Source organism: Sinohyriopsis cumingii, chromosome 17, assembly GCF_028554795.1.
Source record: "Sinohyriopsis cumingii isolate HCF-2022 chromosome 17, ASM2855479v2, whole genome shotgun sequence".
Lineage (NCBI taxonomy): Eukaryota > Metazoa > Mollusca > Bivalvia > Unionida > Unionidae > Sinohyriopsis > Sinohyriopsis cumingii.
The window spans coordinates 14,107,988-14,124,774 of NC_142977.1; the positions used below are offsets into that span (position 1 = coordinate 14,107,988).

Consider the following 16,787-nt stretch of genomic DNA (forward strand, 5'->3'; position numbering starts at 1 on the left):
CTGTCTTGACATTCAAATTTACTTTCACCAACAACTATCATTTCCTTGACATCTAAACCACCTCCTTCTCATCAACGAAATTCTTGCTGTTCGCTTTCCTTCTCCTTATTCGAAACAAAAACGTTTTCTTGCCTGTTTCAGAAATTAAAATATTATCGTCCTCGTAGATTTTTGGATCGGAACATGGAACAGTTGATTGATAGACACACACACACACACACACACACACACACACAGATAGATACGGATACACTTGGGCGAAGCCTTACACCCTTATACCCTAGGAGCACACTTTAGTGAACACCATAGAGAGCCTCCCATGCCTTACTAATCTGACCCTTTCATTATGTGCATACCTTACTAATCTGACGGTTTCATTGTGTGCATGCCCTACTAATCTGACCCTTTCATTATATGCATGCTTTACTAATCTGACCCTTCCATTCTGTGCATGCCTTACTAATCTGACCCTTTCATTGTGTGCATGCCTTACTAATCTGACCCTTTCATCATGTGCATGCCTTACTAATCTGACACCTTTATTATGTGCATGCCTTACTAATCTGACCCTTTCATTGTGTGCATGCCTTACTAATCTGACCCTTTCATTATGTGTATGCCTTACTAATCTGACCCTTTCATTGTGTGCATGCCTTACTAATCTGACCCTTTCATTATGTGCATGCCTTACTAATCTGACACCTTTATCATATGCATGCCTTACAATTCATTATCTGGGCCCCGAGTGGCCGAGTGGTCTAAAGCGTTCTCCGTTACGGATCACTGCCATATCACCTCTGTCTGCGTCGGTTCGAGTCTAGGATTCGGCCAATGTGGGTATATGAGAAAGCTTGCCAGTAGCTTCTCGTGGGTCGGTGGTTCTTCCCGGGTTTTTTTCCGGGTTCTTCCTCCACCATTAATACTGGCCGCCATACATAGCCTATCGTGTGCTGAAAAATGGCGTTAAACCCACAACAACAACAACAACAACTAATCTGACTCTTTGATTATGTGCATGCCTTACTAATCTAACCCTTTCATTGTGTGCATGCCTTACTAATCTGACCCTTTCATTATGTGCATGCCTTACTAATCTGACCCTTTCATTGTGTGCATGCCTTACTAATCTGACCCTTTCATTATGTGCATGCCTTACTAATCTGATCCTTTCATCATATGCATGCCTTACTAATATGACCCTTTCATTATGTGCATGCCTTACTAATCTAACCCTTTCATTATATGCATGCCTTACTAATCTGACTCTTTCATTATGTGCATGCCTTACTAAACTAACCCTTTCATTGTGTGCATGCCTTACTAATCTGACCCTTTCATTATATGCATGCCTTACTAATCTGACCCTTTCATTATATGCATGCCTTACTAATATGACCCTTTCATTATGTGCATGCCTTACTAATCTGACACCTTTCATTATGTGCATGCCTTACTAATCTGACCCTTCCATTCTGTGCATGCCTTACTAATCTAACTCTTGTATTATGTACATGCCTTACTAATCTGACCCTTTCATTGTGTGATACAGCCCTGAATAGCAATAGTAGTCAATAACAGCAGATCCCCTATCTTACTGTTCCATTTAGCCATTCAAGGAGGTCATATCTCATTTGATAATCCAAGTGATTAATACGTCAACAACACACTAATTGCAAGTTCTCTGATAATCTTCCGGACCATGAATAAATGAAAGAACGACTCTTTCTTTCTGTCTGTTTTTATAAAAATACATAAAGGATTTCTCTTTAGTGTATCTCAGGTATAAGTCTCCACTATCATTTAATTCAAAATTGAAAACATTAGTCGCAAATAACACGGATTTGTATGAGGAAAATACATTCTTCTGTGTCTACCTGTATCGATTATAACGTGATTACTGGGAAATTATTATAGAACTGGACATTTGGTCAACGCGATTATTCTAGAATTGAAGCTCTGGATTTGTTTTAATAAATTATACCTTGGTAATTATTCTAGAAATGACCTCCTGGCCTTATTTAAAAAGTTGTACCCATTTGCAGATATAATGAAGTATCAAGCATAGATTCATAGACAGCTGACCATGACCAACTTACATTAGCAGTTCAATCGTACAAACAAACTTATAAGAACATACGCAGTTCAAAGTCATGGTCGTCCGCGATGTTTATGGCCTTGGACTATTGAAATATATTATACACAGATAAATAAATTGTATGTAGACTGCATACTATTTAGAATACTTTAAATTTAATTGAAGCTCAGTACATAACATTCAAAGATGATCATGACATTCTATATCTGAAATAGCTTAAATTACTTTGTTGTTGTAACGGTCAAGTATTTGCATCTGTATTCATCTGTTCAATTTAGTTTAAATCAAATCATGCCATAGTTGGTACTGACTAGAAGCGAAATACAAACTGTATTATATCATGCATAAAATCACAGTATTTTTCATTTGCTCACTTGAGTCTGATCAGTTTGACATAAAATAACAATAAACGACAACACAACATGTAATTGTTTAAGCAGTATTAATATTTATGTAGATGTATTTCAACATAAGCGCTACATATTCATGGCGTCAACATCTACGTTAATGTACACATACAAGCAGTGATGTTGGTAAACATATATTTCAGGTAAGTTGACTTCTACTTTTAAAACATTTCCATTTCATAGGTTTTTGGTGCGTGATAGGCTCACATTCAAAATCCCAAATACACGAGTCCACTTTACTTATTGAGGTGGGCACACAAGTTTATGACTTGTACATATTCCCTGTAATAGCGTAATATGTAATAGTCTAGACGTACGTCATATATCATTAGGATACACAGTGAGTGGTTTTTTGTCGTCAGAATCTTCTTTACAAAGTCCTCCTTACATAGTTACCAATGGCAACGGCATCGGCCAGAGTGCAGTACACAACGTATGACTTAATAAAATTAATATTTAACATTGCATATGTGTACATCGGCTATAGAAGATAAAACGTTAATTTTGATATTTTTTTTTATATACAGTAAACACATCATAGCTCAGATTAACGACAGTTTCACAGTCATTACAAAAAGTAGTACAAACAAATCAATCAATCAAAGTACGTTTATAATGATATAAATGGTAAAATGCACGTGTGCTAAATTTTGAATGAAAATTTCGAGGGACATTATGTTCCATTATTACCAGACGAGTAATGGTTCGTATCATCTCCACGACAGCTATAGAGCGAAACGGCCATCCCACCTTAGACAAGTGGTCGTATTTAGCAAGGTGCTAGAGATTCAAAGAAATAAAGTCCAATTTCTCCACTTTGTAAAGAAGAATATGTTTTTGAGAGAGAGAGAGAGAGAGAGAGATTCGTGTAATGGTCCGGCATAAATAGCGAATATGAAAATGAAAGCTGAGCCAGGGACACGTACATTCAAATGCGAGGAACATTAAATTAAAATTTCGATCAGAAACACTGTCAAACGTTGCACCGAACCAAATAATTTTTATGTTTGCATCAAGTGAGTGAAGGTCATATAACTGGCTGATCCCTAATAGTTTCACTTATTATAACCCACTTGTCAATTCAATGGAGGAAAGAAGTCACTCATTATCTTATGGCAGATTGTTTTCATGTTTCTTACTTCTTCCCAAACCCCGCAGTCTTTTATCTATCAGCTACCATTTTTCAATCAGATATTTTCGAGAAAAGTATAAATGATAATGATGATGATAATGATTGTTGTTAATATTATTCAAAACTGTTAATGTGCCCTGTTGAATATTGAAACAGGTAAAATCAATCAACATATGGGGAAGACATAAATGTTATAAACATAGAGGATCACTATATTTCATCCGGCATGTGTCTAGAACGTCCCTGTATATTTAAACAGCAGCTTCGATATATTGTGTCTACGACCGTGTTCAACACAGGCGGACCACCCTTGCCCTAATCTTTCTGGAGTCAACATTTCTGCATTATATTGGAATTGATTAAAACCTCTGTTACCTGTTTATAATGGTGAACCCGCTATGAACATCATATACACGTATCTGAATGAAAATATTCAACTGTTGAGCTTGAGACTAAGATCTGGTATGGAAATATACAACTCTTGAGCTTGAGACTAAGATCTGGTATGGAAATATTCAACTGTTGAGCTTGACTCTGAAATCTGGATGGAAATATTCAAATGTTGAGCTCGAGTCTGAAATCTGGATGGAAATATTCAACTCTTGAGCTTGAGACTAAGATCTAGTATGGAAATATTCAACTGTTGAGCTTGAGTCTTAGATCTAGAATCGAAATATACTATACAACTATTGAGCTTGAGTCTGAGATCTGGTATGGAAATATACATTTCTTGTGCTCGAGTCTAAAATCTGGTATCGAAATATACTATACAACGTCTGAGATCTGCAATGGAAATATACAACACTTGAGCTTGGGTCTGAGATCTGGCATGGAAATATACAAATCTTGAGCTTGTGTCTGAGATCTGCAATTGAAATATACAACTCTTGAGTCTGCGCCTGAGATCTGCAGTTAAAATATACAAAGCTTGAGCTTGAATCTGAGATCTGGAATGGAAATATACAACCCTTGAGCATGAGTCTGAGATCTGGAATGGAAATATAATATTTCACTCTTGAGCTTGAGTCTGAGACTGAGTTTCCACAATCGAATAGAACGCTTTAAAAGTAAATTTTTTTTTGGTTTGTTTGAAACAAAATCTTACGCTCGAGATGAAGAGATGCATGACTTCCAGGCCTGTTGTCACATAATATACCACTATTGCAGGGTTTAGACAAAATACTCGAAATAGTAAAGTATTTTAGTTTTGAACCAAATTTTTAAAGCAGTCAAAGTATTAGATTTATATACCTAGAAGTGGAGAAACGGGAGAGGAATTATCGGTGTTTTGTATAGTCTTTAGTCCTGATTATAAGACATTAATAAGTCGTGCATTTGTTATATTCTAATCAGAACACAGATACGCCTATGTCACTGTGGCCAAGGATGATGTAAACACATCCACGTCGAGGCAGATTACAAGCCTGTATTATTTTGCCCCCACCCCCGCCAGCGAATAAATGGAGTCAGATAAAATCTAATTAATTAACCATTGATTGTACAGACGTATTTTAATATTATTTCAAAATGACGTTCAAAGACTTTTGATGTTGTATGAAACGGTTCCTTTTCTAATACTTGTATGCATGTCTATATATAAGTGAAATGACGTAACTTAATACAACAATGTTATACATTGCTAAAACGTAAGGAAGAAATTTGACTAATGGAGGGTAGTAATTGTGAACTGATGATTGAATATTGTAAAATACAGTTTTAATTATGGCATGTACGATGCTGTCAAACGCCCACAATAACGCCAAGAAAACGTATATGAAATCCTGGGAAATCGTAAGTGTTTTATGACCTGTACCATATCGGTATGGTACACATTTTGTCTGATAGGAGCTCAACAACTTTGTGACAGAGAAGACATTTACTTACAACAATTTCACTTTTCTTGATCTATGATTTTTAACAAATTCTGAAAATTGTTAACTATTCATTAGCAATTCTTGACGGACATTTAGTAATACGGCACTGTTTTCTGCAGTTTTGCATATAATGGAAGATTACACGAGATAATCATGTTATCCAAATAAAAATAATATTATCCAAATAAAAATAATCATATTGTCCAAATAAAAATAATCATACTATCCAAATAAAAATAATCATATCATCCAAATAAAATGTGCACCATATAATTTTCTTTCTAACTGAGGAAACTATCAACTTCATTAAGTATAATACTCCCACAATTGAGCCAGCGACTACCTTTAGTCACTACGTCTACTTTTAGTACTAACAGTCATTTCCGTTTTATGCGGAGATTGGAATAATCAACGAAAACGTGGGAAGATTTTGAAGCTAACAAACACTTTTTCAGCTGGTAAAATATGGTGACAATGGGAGGGACTGATCGTCAGATGATTCCTTTTGATTAAATGTTAGGAATATTGGGTGCGATTTATTTTCTATTATTTTTATTGGAAGGCCGTTACGCTAGGATACCGCATGGCAGTGTTGGTCATGACTTGTCCTAGAACAAAATATTTGCGTTTTATGCTTCATAACAAAAGCCAATTAATATAAATTTAGGGCATTTCATGCCAAATCACCCAGAACTTAGAGGATGACCATCATGAAAGTTTTCAGGGTGTACATCGATGTGAACGATGATAGCAGGCCTTAGTTCAATACACTTTTAATTATACAGATATCAGGCTGAAATATACTATTCTTTATAATTTTTACCTGGGGAATCTCATTCTCAATACAGATTTTCAATACTTTAGATATTTATAGAGATATACACCCATACTACTAGCATTTTGTTCATTAAGCATTGTTTTCTTTCCGGGATTGTAAGGCAGCACTACTACTTGGTCATTCATCGCAAACACAGGTATGATTTTATTTGAAATCTATACCTCCAGGGGATTGTAGCAAATTAATCTCATCAGAATCAAGTTTATTATTAAGACTTAAAAGGGACTCTAACTTAAGACAAAATCACAAAATGCGAAAATTGTGCCCTCATAACAGAGGTGGTAGCAATGAATGTTGTATGGATCAAAATGAGTATCTTACCTGTATTATGCAAAATTTCAACTATTTATCTCAGTGCTTTTACCCTCAGATCAGTTTGTGTTTGTACTCCCTTTTCCGAGCTGGCGGCATTGCTGAAAATCAGCATTTCTAGTACCATTTAAAGAAAACAGCCCTTGTAAATTTTGCAAATTATTAAATTAAGAATTATATTTTTCTTAAGAAAACAGAATGATCATGTATTTGTCATTTTTCTGCATGTACACGTAAGTCTGTTGATTTACTCCACTGCAATATCTCGATGTAGTGATACATTCTTTACATCCCTGAAATTTTATATATTCGTTCCCTATTTCCTCTATCAGTTTTCTTTCTGTTGCATTTATAAATTTATATATATATATATATATATATATATATATATATATATATATATATATATATATATATATATCTGATGGTATCTCCAGTATTGATTGTACTATTTATTTTTGTGCTAGGAAATTTCTACTCAATGTCGAATGAATAATACCTGAAACGTTTATCTACATCATGTTAAAGGTTTGTCAGCTTGTAATTCTGTGCATTTATGACCGATAATCTGCCTACCAGTTCTAATTTTTTAAATCTATTTTGCGTCTCTCTCTCTCTCTCTCTCTCTCTCTCTCTCTCTGCCTTCCTTCTTTTTCTCTCGGCCGCTCCCTTTCATCTCTCTGAAGTAGCATTTCTATAATTTCTTTCTGAATCAGAGGCTTTGTTAAGTCCAGATCTGTTCGAATTTAATTACAACTAGTAAAAAAAACATACAAGTAATTTATTTCTCTAAGTTACACAGTGAAAATTTAAGTTACATTTAAGTATTGTGAATTAAATCCTAAATAATCCTAAATGTCCTATCACAAGTCAAATAGAATAGAACGTTCCGAATGAATTTATATAGTCTTGGATATATTGATCTACCACAATGATAAATCAAGAAAGTCTTCGAATGAGTCATTAATAAGTTCAAAGTGGTTTCGCAGTCCAAAACGTCATTGAGCAGTAAATAAATTCCTCTCAAATTATATAATCGAACACAAGTGTGAACTCTGAATATATATATATATATATATATATATATATATATATATATATATATATATATATATATATATATATATATATATATATATATATATATATATATATATATATATATATATATATATATATATATATATATAATGGATATAGAATAGGAACTAATTATTATTTACCTCACCTCTTTATATTCAAATATCCAGTTGACTTATTTCGCTATAGCTTTCCAACGGAATAACCTAGTACATTGGTACACTATAAGTGCACTTTCGTACACTAGAGGTATACGTTTGTCCACTCGAAGTGCACTTCTGTGCACAAAGTAGTGATCTTTAGTTTACATCATAGAGAATTTCTCAGACTGAACTAAACTGACCACTTTAGTTTGTGATACAGATCGTTGATGACAGTCCTGTTTAATTACACCAGACCCTTCCCTTTCTCACACTCGGTCAATCAGGTGGGTCCTAATCTCCGTTTTGAAAATCCAGTATGATATTAATATGTACATAATGCACTAATCTCAGACCCTTCCTTAGCCCTATTGGGTACGAATTAATGAAGGAAAAACGAATCAATTTGTCTATTTTCATGTACACATATATACGAGATATCTCTTTAGTATATTTGAAGTATAGGTCTCCAATATATACTAATTCCAAATTGCCCACCAAAACCCCACCCACACCCACACCCCAAACAATAAATGACAAGTATAAAATACCACGCAATTTTTACTTAAATGACGAAAATATAATCTTTTATGTGTACCTGAATTGTTTACAGAATGATCCCTAGCAACACACCATATCTATATAAAACAGGTGAATAGCATGAAAGGACAGTTCGTTGACTTTCAATTCTATAAAACAATTTATTTTTGAAATTACTTTCATTTCGAATTATTTGTTTGTAAAGCAGTATGTTTGTATAATTATTCTAGAACGTGCCTTTTGTTTTACTTTTCAACGTAGTGTAATCAGTTGTTAATACAGTGAAGTAACCTAACTGAATCCGCATACTGACAAACAAGGTCAGTATTAGCAGTTCAGATATATAGACTATCTACCCATTAGTACAAACCAATACATGGTTTGAAACTCAACTCAATATCCCATTTTTAAAAAAAATACATTTATATGCATATAATAGGAATATACTATGTCACTCGACCACTGACTAATATAGCACACAGGTAAATAAATTGTATGTAGATTCCATACCAAATGGAATGGTTCGTAAATTGAATGCATATTTTATTGCAACTAGAATGGTTTATAAATTGTATGTACATTTCATTCCAATTGGGATTGTTCATAAATTGTATGTATATTTCATAGCAACTGGAATGGTTTATAAATTGTATGTACCTTTCATTGCAACTGGAATGGTTTATAAATTTTATGTACATTTCATTGCAACTGGAATGGTTTATAAATTGTATGCATATTTCATAGTAATTGGAATGGTTTATAAATTTTATGCATATTTCATAGTAATTAGAATGGTTTATAAATTGTATGCATATTTTTGTATGCATATTTCACAGTAATTGGAATGTTTAATAAATTGTATGCATATTTCATAGTAATTGGAATGGTTTATAAATTGTATGCATATTTCATAGTAATTGGAATGGTTTATAAATTGTATGCATATTTCATAGTAATTAGAATTGTTTATAAATTGTATTCATATTTCATAGTAATTTGAATGGTATATAAATTGTATGCATATTTCATAGTAATTGGAATGGTTTATAAATTGTATGCATATTTCATAGTAATTAGAATGGTTTATAAATTGTATTCATATTTCATAGTAATTAGAATTGTTTATAAATTGTATGCATATTTCATAGCAATTGGAATGGTTTATAAATTGTATGCATATTTCATAGTAATTGGAATGGTTTATAAATTGTATGCATATTTCATAGTAATTGGAATGGTTTATCAATTGTATGCATATAGTAATTAGAATGGTTTATAAATTGTATGCATATTTCATAGTAATTGGAATGGTTTAAATTCAATTCAATATTTATGAGATGCATAAAAGCATCATAATTCTATATGTAAATATATTTTCAGATCAAAAGAGTAATTTGACGTTTCTCAGTAAACGGAGAATTTACTGTGATATCTTTGTATTCTTGGCAATAAAGGAAATATCACAAACACACAGACAAACATACAGACACACACAACACACTACATACATAACACAACACACACACAACAAAACACACACATAAAACACAACACACACAAAACAACACATAAACACACACACATTCACGCTATTTAAAACGGAAAAGCTTATAACGGCAATTCTAGCAGAGCTCAGCAGTATTTTTAATTTTGGTATGATTTACAATCCTTTTGTAGAAATTTCTTCTTTTTTTACTCAGAAATAACTGCATTCAAGGAAATAGAGACATTCAAACCACAGACAATTAGTAAGAAAAGCTGACATAATCTTTCATGTCTAAGAAAAGTTTATCATCCTCTGCTGCTAAACGTTGATTTTATTTTCGAAAATTTACGATAGTCACCATAGTTGTTTATAAGACTTTTAACACATATAATTTAAAAATATTAATTACTTTTTTAATTTTTTTTATCAGCATTTGTCACCTGATATAGATGACATTTCTTATGACTGTAATGATTTATTCAAGCAAATTCAATCCCAATTGTTCAATACGATACTATGGACGCTGTCAATCCAATTACGTCTGCCTAAATCGTTATTGTAATCATGTGATAGTTTTAAATACATGGCATAACATACGTTGGTTTCTATACCATTGGCGACATTTATCCAACAGAAAACCATTTTCTTTTTATCGTAATGAATAATTTAATTTAGACTTAAATTTTACACTTTTCTATTACTACAGGTTGCATGCGATTGTTTGAAGGTCCCTTCTGTGTAAGCTGTCTATGTTTTAGCAATGTTAAGGTCAATGTTACAATATCCGGGTATTGTTCATTGGGGTACGAATGTTTTACCAGTAATTTGGAGTGTTTAGTCTCGTTCCACCAGACTGTTGCTGAACAGAAGTAAGCATGTATAATCGATTGTTACCGATAGGTGTCGGTCATTTCATTTGCCATTCGTATTTCTCTCCGTCTGAAAATAAGTCGTATAAACTATAAAATCAAATTAGCATTTATGTCTGCGTTAGGAGATAAATGTAAAAGGTGCACTTTGTACGTACTCAGTAAGTGTGACAGGCTGACGATTTGCAAGTGTACTCAGTAAGTGTGACAGGCTGACGATTTGCAAGTGTACTCAGTAAGTGTGACAGGCTGACGATTTGCAAGTGTACTCAGTAAGATTTATTGAACTAAGGTTTAATCATGAAAGCTGATTAAATTGCCAGCCAACCAGCGACTTGACTGTATATTTTGTAGCCTCGTTTTGAGTTTTATAATCGTTTAACTTTAGATACACTTTCTCCCGATTCTGTATGACAAAGGATCACACGCAGCCACACGAGACTGTGCTATTGATATGGTTTATATTTTGTTCATGTTTCCTCTTCATCTATTTGCTTATATGCACATAGGATTCGAGATCTTTGATTGGTGTTCTTTGTTTATCCTGTGAGTGATGTTATCACTTCTTTTGTATATTTGTGTATGTATGGCATGCAATGTCTTCTAGACATGCATCTGTCTCTTGTTTCTAAATCTTTCAAGGAATAATTCCCCATCAAGAAATTTCCCGTGTTAATGCTTTTGATGGGTACGTATCATTCCATGAGGTGGTTAATGCTTTTGATGGGTACATATCATTTCATGAGGTGGTTAATGCTTTAGATGGGTACGTATCATTACATAAGGTGGTTAATGCTTTAGATGGGTACGTATCATTCCATGAGGTGGTTAATGCTTTTGATGGGTACGTATCATTTCATGAGGTGGTTAATGCTCTAGATGGGTACGTATCATTACATAAGGTGGTTAATGCTTTAGATGGGTACGTATAATTTCATGAGGTGGTTAATGCTTTAGATGGGTACGTATCATTCCATGAGGTGGTTAATGCTTTAGATGGGTACGTATCATTTCATGAGGTGGTTAATGCTTTAGATGGGTACGTATCATTCCATGAGGTGGTTAATGCTTTAGATGGGTACGTATCATTACATAAGGTGGTTAATGCTTTAGATGGGTACGTATCATTACATAAGGTGGTTAATGCAGGTTCTGGGTTTCAATTTTCTACTTGTGTAAATTAAAAACAAAACAATAAGAACAACGGAAGGAAAAACAATCATCCATTGTCCCTATATCTATGCAGCTGCAAGTGAAAAGAAGAAACGTCCATTGCTAAATATAAGACAGGGTCAACCCACCCGATGAAATGTCCAAGGAATTTAGAATTTTCTGTCTGAGCTGTGCACTTTATTCCTCTCGCTAACACACTGTTTTGATCACAAAAGTGCGCTAACTTGTTGCGTAAATTGTAGTGCACTTCATATTCAAACGATGTAGTCAAGATGTGAACTTTGTGTAAGATTTCACTGAGGCGTAACTGTAAATAGATATTAAACCTATCAACCAAGAATCGTATAGTTTGAATTTACATATCTTAAAGCAATTTAGCAGCTACATCTGTATTTACATCCATTGGGCACGACTCCTGACCCCCCAAACCGACTCCTGACCCCCCAAACCGACATTCACTACATATACTTTTTCGTTGCAGCTTTAAATCTGTGGCTCGTAATATTTACAAAATTGACGAATGTTCTTAGCCAATAAATAATAATAATAATAATAATAATAATAATAATAATAATAATAATGATAATAATGAGGCCTTTGTATAGCGCCTAATCTTTAGAAGCTCTAAGCGCTTTACAACATTAGACAACACCTATAAGATAAAAAACATATAATGACTTGATTACAAAAACAAACACCATGAAATTAGAAAACATAGAAGAAGAAAAAAAAGTAGTAAATTCATTGTACAACAAAGATTTATGTAAAGCGCGCGTCTCAGTTTATATAAGTGTAGAGAAAAGCGACAACACTACTGTATAACAGAGGCAAAAGACTGACTAAAGGAATTTGCATTTAATGGTCACAATTCATTAATTCGATTTTGACATGACCAGGGCACGAAAGCATGCGTACTAAACAGGCTGGACTGGGTTTACTGGTCTCCGCCTGACAGACTGTACCAAATCAATACGAATTCTTCCTGGCTGACACGGTGATCTCCTGAAGAAAAATAAACGTCATTTTAAGATTTCGTGCTGTTGAGTGAATGTAGAAGGAACTGGTTGAACGGTAAAGATGCTTCCCGATGAAGTCACTAGCAGACGATATTCTGGCCATTTTACCTGGACGATGGTCAACCTAGCAGGTTCTCCAAAGAGCGACCATCAAAATTGACAATTTCGAACAAGGCTTACTGAAGCAAATTCAGCTTATAAGTTAAAAATTTAGATACTGACAGAAAGTCTGATTTGCATTATGTTCATGTGCGGATGTTTTGTAACAGTATCTTAAGATTCAATAAATTTATTTCAACTTCCAAACACCATATAAACTCAACGTTAAATCTGCCAGCGTACCCCAAATATGGCTGCTGATGACTTCATCCTCAGGATCTACAAATGGAGCTTGTATAGCTAAAGGTATACACAATCAGTCTGAGTGTTAAACAGTTCATAATCTCATACACATACATATACACAAAATCACATCTACGAAAAGCTTGTATAGCTAAAGGTATACACAATCAGTCTGAGTGTTAAACAGTTCATAATCTCATACACATACATATACACAAAAACACATCTACGAAAAGCTTGTATAGTTAAAGGTATACTCAATAGTATTGAATGGGGCCACCCTAGGGACAATGGGACTTAGCATTAAAAACACCCCTGGGCCACTCTAGGGACAATGGAAATTTAACATGGAGAAAAACGCTGGGCCACTCTAGGGACAACGGGAATTTAACATAGAGTTTGGGCTTGTCTAGGGACAAGGGGGGAATTGAATATGGGATTTTTTTTAAAAATTTTTTTTAAATTTAAATTTAAATTTAAATTTAAAAAAGGGGTAGGCAATTGAAAGGCTATCTCTTTTCGACAAATATGGCTGGCCCTGAAAAGGGCCTTTTGGTTTATGTTAATGTATCCATTAACATAAAGGGCACCGCATTGGTCTTCTTCTTGTCCTTAGGCTGCGTTTCACTGTAGGACCGTATATCAGGACTCTTTTGAGGCATCCTTGTCTTTCTACGTAGATCCTACGTATCCACAGACTGGTGTTTGTCCTGTGGACAACGGTCCACTTGGATCGGACATACATGGGTATGTCCGTCCGGAACATCATGGAAGACACAAGCGTAGAAGATTGCACATCGGTCCACATCTTGAAGCGACGAGAACAAGTGAACAAATGCACTGAACTGCGCTTATTTATAGGTAGAGGTAGGATTGAAACGGATTGAGTTCATTCACCAATCCAAACACGCGTTACAAAATTCAGTCAGCCCGCATCCAATCCGAAGAGATTAGTCTGTGACGTCAGTTGGTCTATATAGATTCGCTAGCGCTTGTGTGCAGTCAATCTATGCGACAGTGATTCAACATGACGGAAATTCAGAAAACGATCCATTGGGGTGCACCAGCAGGGGAGAGCGCCCAAGGGAACCCGGACTTACTTTCAGAAGAGGTACATTGGGATTTTGTGGATTTTCTTACCTCGCAAGAATTTGTTCCGGAACCTTCGTCATTACCGCAAGTGGAGAATTTTAGACAGAGACAGAAAGAAGAATTGGAGAAATTTATGCAACGACAAAAGGAAGCGGAACAAGCTTTTCTCCTACAGCAACAGCAACAGCAACAAGAAGAGGTAAGAAAAAAACAACAGCAACAACAGCAAGAAGAAGAAGAAGAAGTAGCAGCAAAGAAACAAGAGGGTGAAAATCAGACGGTCACGGTACTGTTGGACATTTTAGCGGAGTTAAGAAGTCTGAAACAAATGTATCAGACTTCTTTATCACGACCGAAGAGAATACGACCTTCCCGAGCTAAACACGCCAACCCTGTGACTAAGCCTGTCGTACCACCCTTAGTGATTTCAACCCAATCATCAGAAGTAGGCCTTGGCCGTGGCAAAGGCTTAAGGCAGTTAAAGTTGATTGGTTAAACTCACTCCTACACCATAAAGAAAAAAGGCCCTTTTCAGGGCCACCCACATTTCTCGAAAAGAAATACAATTTCAATTTGCCAATAACTCAAAAATAAACCCCACCCATTTTACCCTTATATTACGTGTCTGTGTATGAGTGCGTGAGTGTAGCTTCTTATTTTAAAATCAAAACTCAAAGACACTTACCTTATATCATTAATGTATTCTTTTCTCCATTTTTTACAATCCAATTCACAATTCACAACAGAACACTTTAAAAAGTTCGTACACTTCTTCTTTCTCATTATTTAGTCTCTCTGTTTTTTGAATTTCTTCACCGTTTGTCATGACTATAAATTAGTCTATGGTGTTTAAACTTGAGTCATTTGACGTTTTGCACTCAAGATGAAACGATCCTATTCATTCGAGAAGAAAGAAGAAGAAGAAAGTAAGAGGCAGAAACGTGATCTATCGCCTCGTACCAGGGCTGAAATCTTGGCACAAATTCATGCCAGTGATTTTGAAGAGGACATGAGTGAACCAGAATCCGAACCCTCTAAACCAAGTTCACCACCCTTAGTCAACCCTGAAAAGTACTATTCCATTCGAGAGACGGAAAAGCGGTCCTCTAGAAAATTTAGAACCACGGCTTACACCTACACGGTGAAGTTTAAAGATTTCAAGGCCGACGTACCCTTGGAGAAAGCAGAAGGGTTTATCACCGAGATGTGGGATTCTTTGCTCACCTCACTCAAGCGACAATGTCAACCCAAAGAAGACGATCGCTTGACACTATCCATAGATCACGACGGTTTGAAATCCCTTGTTTGGATCGAGTTTAGCAGACCCGCAGAACTAACCCCTTCCAAAGTCATGGACAAGATTCAACACGTACAACAATCTAATGACCAGTTTGACATCACCGATGGTAAAGCCACACTGAAAATGGCTCACGTCTCTCTTCCTCAAGGGACAGGACGCAAAAAGATGTTATTGGTGGACGACCTTCGCAACACCAAAACAAGTCTCGTCCGAATTAACAACCCTCAAGACCAGATGTGCTTAGCCCGTGCCATCGTGGTGGGACGAACCTATGCCAACAAGAACGACACGGTAGAATGGAAAAGAACCTGGGAGAACATTCGAAAATCGAACCGAACCAAACAACGAAACGAAGCAGAACTCCTGTTGCAACAAGCTGGCCTGTCCAAAGACACACCCTGTGGCATTCCTGAGATGCAAAAATTGCAAGATGCCCTAGCTCCACGCTACACCTTGAAAGTGCACCCTCAAGAAATGCGCGGACCTCTGTTGTTTCGAGGCCAAGATTTTAAGGACGGAAAATACATTCATGTTTATCATCACGATGACCATTTCGATACCATTACCACTATCACCGGATTCCTGGGATACAGATATTACTGTGAGAAATGTGACTATGGTTATAATAATCGAGAGCAACACAAGCATTGTGGATGGAAATGCCCAGGATGTTTGGCCTCTCCACCCTGTCTGAGCGAAGAACCAGTGCCTTGTTCGACTTGTCTGCGCACGTTTGTCAGCCCTACCTGTTACCAACAACATTTGAAAACACAAGGTTCACAGAAGAAATGTGCTTGTCAACTCCTGAGATTGTGCCCTACGTGTAGACAAGGCATACGTACCAACAGTACCAAGGCACACGTATGTCGAGGAAAGAAAAAATGTCACATTTGTCACCACATCGTCAACTTGGAACACCAATGCTACGTGCAAAAATACCAACCCCACCAGAGAAAGAGGACGGTCACAAGAAGAAAAGCAATTTCATCTTTTTCGATTTCGAATGCATGCAAGAGACCGGCATTCACATTCCTAATTTCTGCGTGGCTCATCGAGCGTGCGAGAAGTGCATTCAAAAACCTATCTTCAGT

At 35.5% G+C, this 16,787-nt stretch overlaps 1 protein-coding gene across 1 annotated transcript in view; it reads right to left on the reverse strand.

Moving 5' to 3' along the window:
- Window positions 1–12,786: 12,786 nt before the first annotated feature.
- LOC149777788 (insoluble matrix shell protein 5-like) overlaps window positions 12,787–16,787 on the reverse strand; it is a 40,239-nt gene continuing 36,238 nt past the window's right edge. The window contains exon 5 of the mRNA XM_089938262.1: window positions 12,787–12,948. Within this exon, the coding sequence (XP_089794388.1) occupies window positions 12,881–12,948 (68 nt within the window). The 3' untranslated portion in view covers window positions 12,787–12,880. The remainder of the gene's footprint in view (window positions 12,949–16,787) is intronic.